The 9455-nt window shown below is 57.9% G+C and overlaps 1 protein-coding gene across 3 annotated transcripts in view; it reads left to right on the top strand.

The window, feature by feature from the left end:
- The window catches only part of PDE4A (phosphodiesterase 4A), a 38923-nt gene that overhangs the window by 3916 nt on the left and 25552 nt on the right, over positions 1-9455 (top strand). Inside the window, exon 1 of one of the 3 annotated variants that reach the window (XM_067032819.1) lies at positions 147-720. The exons of 1 other annotated variant lie outside the window; for it this stretch is intronic. In XM_067032819.1, the coding sequence (XP_066888920.1) occupies positions 401-720 (320 nt within the window). In that variant the 5' untranslated portion in view covers positions 147-400. Of the gene's footprint in view, positions 1-146; positions 721-8970; positions 9226-9455 lie in introns of those variants that run through there. One more of the 3 variants, XM_067032821.1, reaches the window with a different exon arrangement.

Here is a 9455-nt window from a genome sequence, read left to right as displayed (position 1 = left end):
GGAGCGGGGCTCTGCGTGGGCGGGAAGGGCCCCCTCCTCGGGTGGCTGCCCCCCACTGGCCCGGACGGAGGAGGAGGGGGGCGGCGCTGACAGCCGCGGCGGGCGTGGGGCGGGGAGAGGCGGGACGGGGCGGGGGAGCCGGGGCTGCCTCCGAGCGGGACGCCGAGCGCGGAGAGCGCTGCCCCGCATCAAGCAGAGCGCCAGGCGCTGACAGGAAGCCTCCGCGCCCGGCCCGGGGGCGATCGGCCCGTAGCGCCCCCGGGTCTCTCCCCGGGGCGCCATGGCCCCACCGAGGCCAGGGGCACTTGCGGGGCCCCGGGCGCGTCAGCTCGCGCGCAGCTGAACGGGGTGCAGCTTGGAGAGGCCGGGGCCCCCTGGGGTGCAGGTGGGGGCCGGGGCCATGGAGCCCCCGGCCGTCCCCTCAGAGAGGAGCCTATCTCTGTCTCTGCCCGGGCCCCGGGATGGCCAGGCCACCCTGAAGCCGCCCCCCCAGCACCTGTGGCGGCAGCCGCGGACCCCCATCCGTATCCAACAGCGCGGCTACTCGGACAGCGCGGAGCGCGCCGAGCCCGAGCGGCCGCCACACCGGCCCATAGAGCGCGCCGACGCCGTGGACACCGGCGACCGGCCCGGCCTGCGCACGTCCCGCATGTCCTGGCCCTCGTCCTTTCACGGCACCGGCACCGGCAGCAGCAGCGCGGGCGGAGGCAGCGGCAGGCGGTAAGACTCCGCGGCGGACGCGCGCGGAGCGGATAGGCGCGCAGAGAGGACGCAACTAGCCCCTCTGACCGCGGGGGGGCGCTGTGATGCGGGTGGGATCAGTGTGACTGACGGGACTGGGGGGAGGAGTTCTACTGCGGGGGTGTCTGGGACGTGACCCCCAGTGGTGCACTGTACCCGAGACTTCCTACTGAAGATGATCCTGCGATCGATTTATGGGGGCGCCATGCTGCGTGTGCTATTAACAGGGTCTTGTTTGAGGGTTGCAGCTTTAGGGGTCTGTAGCCTTCGTCAGTGACAGTGCAGGACAGTGACTGGGCTGGGTGCCACTTGACGGGGCTAGATTCACTGTTTGGGGGGATGCCTAGGGGTCAGTCTGTAGGGGGTGCCTGCTGGAACCACAATGCTTCCTGCAGGCTGGGGTGCTCCCAGGGTCCTTCTAGAGTGGGGAGGACTGTATTGGGAGCGGGATTCAGGGACTTGCCCTGCAGTTGGTGTCAGTAATCTAAAAGGGGCCTCTTGGGGGAGCCCTGTGTTGGGGGCCTGTGTGCTATGTCAGAGCCCCCGCTCAGGGCAGGAATGTTAGGGTTCAGTAGCTGCCCAGAGGGAGGGAACAGTGTTCAGGGAGTGCACAGTCCCAGTACAGGGTGAGGGAGTCCCTGGCTCCCTAGGTAACAGTGTTAGTGATGAAGTGTGAGTTGGGTACCCCCTCATTGACCTGAGTTTGCTCCAGCTGTTGGGGATGGCCAGCTGTGGCTGCCTTGGCTGCATGCTCTGCCTGGGGTTCTGGGGTCCTGTGATTGTGACAAAATAACTGTGTGTGTGTGTCCAGGATAGTATAGTTTGTGACATGTTGACTGTGTGCTCCCAGGGCAGTGATTGTGCCAGTGTGACTTGTGTGCTTCAGGGACACGGTGATTGTGACTGTACGACTGTGCTCCCAGGACTGTGACTAAGTGACTGTGTGCTTCTGGGACAGAGGTTGTGACGGTGACATCGAGTGGTCCTGGGACACAGTGATTTTGCTGGGTGACTGAGTGTGCCCCTGGGGTGCTGTGATTGTGATGGGATGACTGTGTGTGCTGCGGGAATACCATGATGGTGGCAGCGTGGCTGTATGCGCTCCCAGGACCTTGTGATTGTGTCCCTGACTGTAGGATGTGGTGATTGTCACAGAGTGACTGTGTCTGCTCCCAGGACAGTGATTGTGACAGTGACTCTGTGTGCTCCTAGGACAGTGATTGTGACAGCGTGTGTTTCTGGGATGCAGTGATGGTGGCACTGTGATGTGTGTATTCCTGGGGACCCTGATTGAGACCCTGTGGAATGTTCTCGGCTGCTTGTGTGCCCTTGTCTCAGAGTTGGTGCTCTCACTTCCGGGGCGGGCACCCAACTCCCTGGCATGCTGTCCTCTAACCACCTAGTGTTCCGATGGGGTCTGACTTTGTGTCCTGGTGACATGTGTGACTCATGGCTTTGACTGAGTGCTTCGCCTGACTCCCATGCGTGCCCCTCTACTTGGAACACCACTGGGACAGTCAGATTCAGGCCTCTCCTGGAGCTCCTGAGGGAGGCCCTTCTAGGCTGGGACCCTACTATTTTAGCTCTCTCTGGGGATCTCCAGCAGGCACCACACCCAGCCTCCAGGTCACCCACCCACCTCCATTCGGGGCACTCCAGCACCCCTGCCCACCCCCAGGAAGCAAGTGTCATGGATCCAGCACTCACAGCCTGCTGTTTCCCACAGGGAACTGGAGAGGGGCTGAAGGAAAACAAAGCTGGAATCAACAGGCAATGCCAAGACCAGGGGCAGTGCACCAAACTGGTGCAGGTCACTGTCTTGAGAGGCCCAAGGGGGGGCGGGGTCCAATAGGAACTGGGCATTAGTCCCTTTTTAGGCCCCAAGGATTCCCCCTACCCTGGTCTCTGTGGTGCTACTCTCTGGGGACAGTGGCTGAGTGACAATCATCGTCATTATCTTAGTGAGCTCCGTCTCATAATGGCTCACTCTTGGGCTCCGTGCCGGGGACTTTTCCACACATCTTCATCCCTAGTGACCTGTGAGGTAAACTGAGGCCCAGAGGGGCAAAGCGCCTTCTCCTTTTTTTTTTTTTTTGTCTGTGCCACATAGCATGCAGGATCTTAGTTCCCCTTAACCAGGGATTGAACCGTGCTCCCTGCAGTGGAAGTGCGGAGTCTTAACCACTGGACTGCCAGTGAAGTCCCCCCTTCTTCTTCTTTCCCAAGTTCACACAACCAAGAAATGGCAGAGCTGAGATTCCAGCACAGGTCCCATCTGATGTGCCTGTGTGTCCTGGCACAAGTGTCTTGCCCTCTCTGAGCCCCAGTTTTCCCATCCGTAAAGTGAGACTGTTGTTGTCAGTGCCCTGTGGGGGTCATTTTGAGAGTTCTGTGAGATTGGGGATGTGTGTAAAGGACTTCACACAGCGAGTGCTTGGTAGTTACTCAGGGACCCGAATTTTGGAGAGGAGGTGGGGCCTCCGTAGACCCTGCTCCTGTAGGATGGGAAGGAAAAACAGGAACCTCAACCACATCCCCGCAGGGGCTCAGGTTTCTGTTTCACTGTGGGCCTGCATAGCCTCCAGTGGCTGTGGCTGGAGGGAGGGCACTGTGCCAGCATCCTCCCCCCCCACCCCCAGGCAGAAGGAGGAAGGAGAAACTGAAAGGCCTCTCATGGGAACTCACTCCTTAAGAATGAGCATTCTGCCAGCCCAGTTCTCCAGAAGGGGTGCACACACAGGGGGTTCCAGTGCTATCCACGTTAGAGTTCATGCAGCCACCAGAAAAGGGATCCAGAGAGCCCTCCAGACTTGAATCACAGGAACCTCCAAAGAGAGGGCACTGCCCACCCCGTCTGAGATGGCATCTGACCCCCCCCTCCAGACCTGGGGATGTAAGAGCCTGCGCTCCCGGCTCCCTGTGGGGCTGAGTCACGGCACCGCCACGATCTGTCAAAAGGCAGATGGAGCGGGAGGAAGAGAAGGACTCTGGTGGTGAGGCGGGGAGACTTGCCTGAACTGGGGGGCGAGGCCAACGTACCGACCCCTTTTGAACCCCCAGACTCTCCCCACCGAGGGAGGCTCTGCCTGGCCCCAGGAGGAGGTGGATACAGCCGGACTGGGGTCTCTCTCTGACCCGTGGTCTCCACTGGGGTCTTCGCCTCCCCCAGTCCCTGGCGCTCCCACATCCATGCGTGTGTATCGGGAGTAGGTCTCTCCTCGCGCCCCTCCCTCCGCACGCCCTCTGCTGGGTGACAAGAAAGGCACAGGCTGAATGTGCGCTCGGAGTCCGGACCTGCCTCCGGAACTCCCGTCCCCAAGCAAAGTCGCCGCCGCCGTCGCTGCCGCGGCGCCCCGTAGTATTACTTCATGTTTATTGAGCGTCCCGGACAGCGGGCGCCAGGCCGGCCGACCGCAGGCTGCGGGTGATGTCCTCGCCCACCCGGGGTTGGTACCAGGCCGCTACCTCCATCCTCCACCTTCAGCCGACCGTGGTGGAGACGGCCGCCTGGCGGTTGGAGAGGAACTTGGCGGAAAAGTTGAGGACGCGGAGTTCCAGTCTCGCCTCCGCGCGCGCTTGCCCAAGCCAATGCCCATGCCAGGGCCTCCCAACACCAACCTGCGTTTTAACTCCCGGCATCTTTGGCTTTCCATTCCTGCCGAGGAAACCGAGACACAAGTGATTTGCCTAAGGTCACACAGCGAGAAAGGAAGGGCAGAATTGGGGTTAAAAACCAGGTCTCCTCGACTCCAGACCAGTGGGTGAGCTTCAGATTGTAGCCCTGTCCGCTGACTCGCTGTGTGACCTGGGGCTAGCGTCATGCCTCTCTGGGCCTCAGTTTCCTGATCAGTAAAGCCGGGCTGAATAAGATCTGCCCACCTCCCGGGCTGCGGTAAGGCTGAGATAGCCGACATTGGGGCTGGGCAGCGAGGAGCTGTTGTTTTGAGAACTGCACTTCCTCAAAATGCACTTCCTCGGCAGAGCGAAAGGGGGCGTCCCCCAAACCACAAACCCGGGTTCTGGCTGCCAGGGTGCCCCCTCTTTCAGCAGTAACAGATGGACTGCAAGCTCCTCTGAGTTGCAGGAAACTAGGGCTTTGGGCCTGGGAGAACTGCAGATCGGCAGGGTGAGGGCGGAGTTTTGGGGGGCATCTGAGCCCACTGTTTTCACTCCTGAGTAAGAGCCCAAATCCAGCCTTTGCCCTTGACTTGCTGTGTGACCTTGGGAAAGGAATTCACCCGTCTGAGCCTCAGTTTCCTCATCTGCAGCAGGGCCATTCATTCCAAAAACATTGACTGAGTGGGACTTCCCTGGCAGTCCAGTGGTTAAGACTCGGCGTTTCCACTGCAGGGGGCATGGGTTCGGTCCCTGCTCGGGGAACTAAGATCCTGCATGCCCTACATCGCGGCCAAAAAAATTCAAAAATAAGAAACAAAACAAAAAACATTGAGCATCTTCGAGCTGTGGTGAAGACTGAAATGGACCCAGTTCCCGCCATCCCGGAGTTCTCAGACTAGTGAGTGAGGAAGAAATAAGGAAAGGCATTCAATAATTCTAGATGGTGACGCATGGAATGTGAAGAAAAGAGGGACCTTGAGGTCAGGGAATGCCTCTCTGAGGAGGTGACATTTGAGGAGAGACCTAAATGAAGCGAGAGGAGATGCTATGTGGGTGCCTGAAGGATGAGGTCAACAAGCAGAGGAAAGAGCAGGTGCGGAGGTTCTGAGGTGGGAACCTGTCTCATATGTTGGAGGAAAAGCAGGGAGGCAAGTGTGACCGGGACAGAGTGAGCAAGGGGTGCTGGAAGGAAATGGGGCATGGAGATGATGGGGCAGCTCATGTAGGGCCTTGTAGATCATGGTCAGGGCTGGCTTTAGACCGCAGTTTATATCTGACTTCAGGGGGCCAGAAGGCAACTGAACTGTGAAGGCCCTTTTTGGCCAGAATTCCAGTCTCTGAAGTCAGACAACTCAACTCGTAATCGAGGGAATTCCCTGGTGGTCCAGTGGTTAGGACTCGGCGCTCTCACTGCCGGGGTTCAATCCTTGGTTGGGGAATTAAGATCCTGCAAGCCACGTGTCGTGGAAAAAAAATAATTATGATAATCAACTCATAATCGAGCTGTGCTCCTTCCAGGCTGAGTGACCCTGACCAAGTCACTTCCCTCTCTGGGCCTCAGCTTCCCCATCTCTGAAATGGGTCTAGTATGAATCCTATTCCCAAAGTCTGATGTGAGGAATCAGCAAAACAAGGCAGGGAACCCCGAGGTCAGGTAAAAACAAATGCCCTTCCTTTCTGTTTGTACCTGGACTGAGGGGTACCGGTGGCCAGGGCATGGGCCTTAGTGGGTTTAGAGCAACAGTTCTCAGCTAGGGGCAATTCTGCCCCCCAGGGAACATGTGGCAATGGCTGGAGACATTTTAGTCATCGTGACTGAGGGGGTGCTACTGGCACCTAGTGGGGAGGAGCCAGGGATTCTGCCACTGCTACTATTTCACAGGACTGCCCCCCAGGACAAAGGATCATCTGGTGCTAAATGTCAGTGGTGCCAAGGTTGGGAAGCCCTGCATTCCCAACAAGGCGACATCACCTCCAACGGGGTGAAATTTGGTTCTTGGGACGGAGGTGTGAAAAAAAGCTTACTTTTATGTATAAAGCCCAGATAAACACCCAGTGCATAAATAGATATACAACATATCTGTGGCATTAACATTTCAATGAGGAGGCAACTTGGGGGTGGGTGGGGAAGGGAGCATCTAAAAAGGCACTGGGCGGGGGATGATCGTGAAATAAAGGGAAGCAACCACTGGTCTAGAGCCTGGCTCAGCCACTCATTGGCTCTGTGACCTTGAGCAGACTGTTTCTCTCCAAGACTCAGTTTTCCCATCTGTAAAATGGGACAATAATGTCACTTGATGGGCATTTTGTGAGAATTAAATGAGATCATAGCTAGAGGCGGTAAATGCACAGGAAACATTCTGAAGGTTAGCTGCTATGTCATCATTATCATCATCACCATCATCTGTATCCTCTGTCTAGTGCATGGCTTGCACATTATAAGCTCTCCATAAATGTTTTGTCCAATAATAATCATCGTAACTAGATGGTTCTTTGGGGCATGAGTCCACCATCTTCTCGGTCTGCTGGCTTTCCAAATAAAGTCACCATTCCTTGCCCCAGCAACTTGGCACTCAATTTATTGGCCTGTCGTGTGGCAAGCAGTACGAGCTTGGACTTGGTAACAAATTTTGGTGCAGCCAGCCAGGAGACTTGCTGCTATGGTTGGGGAATTTGCAGTTAAGGCCCTAGCAGCTGCTAGGACCACTTGTCCTGAGAATTAGTCCTTCAAAATTCCTCAAAGCAGCACCAGCTGCCCCAGCGCTTGGTGGTTGGAGCAAATTTTAAATAAATAAATAAATAAATAACATTCAGGAAGCGCTTACTATGTACAGACACTTTTCTGAGCCTTTTACGTGCCCATCCATGAGGTATGTAGTGTTATTTTACCCATTTTACAGGTAGGAAAACTGAGGCTCAGTGAAATGAAGTGACTGGGTCAAGGTCAAATGAATAAGAAACGCCGGAGGCCAGACTCAAGCCTAGGTCATCCAACTTTGGGCCCCTTGACATGGGAGCCAACAGGTAGAGAGGGAAAGATATTCACAGAGGCAATTTAGATTTAAAGTGGAGATTTGCCCCATTTTCTTACTTTAAACAAGTTTCTCCCCCTTCCCTAACCCCAAAGAGCTGTAGACAGGAGGGATAGGCTCTGGAATTATAACTAGCTAGCTGACTTTATTCAAGAATCTTCATCTCTCTGAGTCTCAGTTTCCCCATCTGTGAGAGGGGATAATATGCCCCCCACAAAGTCACAGTGGCTGGGCATGCAGAGTCACCACCACTGGACCCCACAGAAGTCAGTGCCGAGGGGAGGTTGGGTTCTTGGAGCCACCTCATGAGCTGTGGGGCCCCCAATTCTAAGAGGTGCCTCAGAGATGCTAAGGAGTGGGAGGACTGGGGGATTCTTAGGAGTGTCTAGGGGTTGTGAGCACACTCCAGGCTTCTAGGGGTGTCTAAGACTTATAAGGCATGTCTCAGAGCCTGTGGGGGGGCATTCTGGGGATGCCCCAAGGATTGTGAGTACATCTTGGATTCTGGGGGTAGCCTAGGGTTGTAGGCCTGTCTTAGGAGCTGTGGAGGAATCTAGTTGTGCCCCTGGGATCTCTGGGGGGCACCCCAGGATTTTGGTGGCATCCCCATGGTTATGGGAATATCCCCTGAGTCCTAAGGCACCCCTGAGGTAATGTTGGGTTCTCTGCACTTCTGGGGGCATCTCAGGAATGCTGTGGAGCTACTACGGAAGGGGATCTGAGGGATTGTGGAAGGCTTCCTGAGGTCTGTAAGGGACCCTAGGATTTGGGGGGCCCTCACGGAGATCTGTGGGAATGCTCTGTGGCTGTGGGGGATTCTTGGGGTGTTTGGAGGGCCTCTGCATGACTCAGAGATGGTGGGACTGCCCCAGGGGATTTGGGGGACATCTGAGGAAACATTGGTTGTCCTGGGATCTGAAGGGGTTTCTCGTGGACTCTCAGAGCACTTCTGGCATTTGTGGGTGCATCCTGGGATTGTTGGGGTGCCCCTGGAGTTTGTGGGCATGTTTCAGTAACAGTGAGGGGACATCTGGGGGAGCCGTGAGAGTGTCCGGTGCCTATGGGAGCCTCTCAGAGCACCTTTGGGTTTTGTGGGGGAATCCAGGGATTTAGGGGGTACCTCTGGGTTGTGTGGGGACAGCTCAGGGATAGTAGGGGCACTCCTTGGGATTGTGGAGAGCTCAGTCTGAGGGACTCTGGGGATGCCCCTGAGGTCTGCAGTACCTCTCAACATCGTGGAGGCTGTGTGTGTGTGTGTGTGTGAGCACCCCAGAGATCTGGGGTCATCCCAGGTGTTTGTAGAGATGCTTCCGGCGATCGTGAGGACGTCAGAGGGACTGCGGGGGGCCCCTGGCGTCTGTGGGGTGTCCCCGCCGCGGCCGCGTGGGGGCCCCTGGCCCGCCCCGCCCCAGGGGCGGCCCCAGCGCGTAGCCGGAAGGGCCGAGGCGGCCGGGAGGGGTGGGGCCCGTGGGCCCGTGGGCCCGCGGGTAGGGCGGCCGGCCTGCGTGGGCCGCGCGGGCCGGGCGACGCTGTTCCCCAGCGCCCGCCGAGGCCGGGCCGCTCTGCGGCCCCCCCCGCCCCCCGCCGAAGCCATGGCGCGGCCGCGCGGCCTGGGCCGCATACCCGAACTGCAGCTGGAGGCCTTCCCGGCGGCGGCAGCGGCGGCCACCGAGGACGAGGCGTTCCTGCCCGAGCCTCCGGGCCCGCGCGCGCCCCGCCGCCCACGTTCGCCACCTTCCTCGCCTGTCTTCTTTGCCAGCCCGTCCCCAACTTTCCGCAGGCGCTTTCGGCTTCTCCGAGGCTTTCAGGATTTCGGTCGCCAGGCGTGGGCCGGGTAAGTGTGCGCTGGTGGCTGTGGGTTCGAGTCCCCCCCCTGGCCATCAGGCGCGCGCCAGGGTCTGGGGTTCGTAGCTGGCTCTGTCAGCCTCACTTTTTTTCCTCCGTCACAGGGCAGCGATAAAAATCAAGTCTGCTAGCCAGGGTTGCCGTGGAGACATCTGATAAGGCATGCAGTAGGCGCTCAATAAACGCTATGTTCCTCCCACTTCCTGTGCAGACCTGAAG

Source organism: Kogia breviceps, chromosome 4, assembly GCF_026419965.1.
Source record: "Kogia breviceps isolate mKogBre1 chromosome 4, mKogBre1 haplotype 1, whole genome shotgun sequence".
Lineage (NCBI taxonomy): Eukaryota > Metazoa > Chordata > Mammalia > Artiodactyla > Physeteridae > Kogia > Kogia breviceps.
The sequence above is the reverse complement of the archived record's forward strand: the minus strand, read 5'-3'. Positions and strand labels throughout refer to the sequence as shown.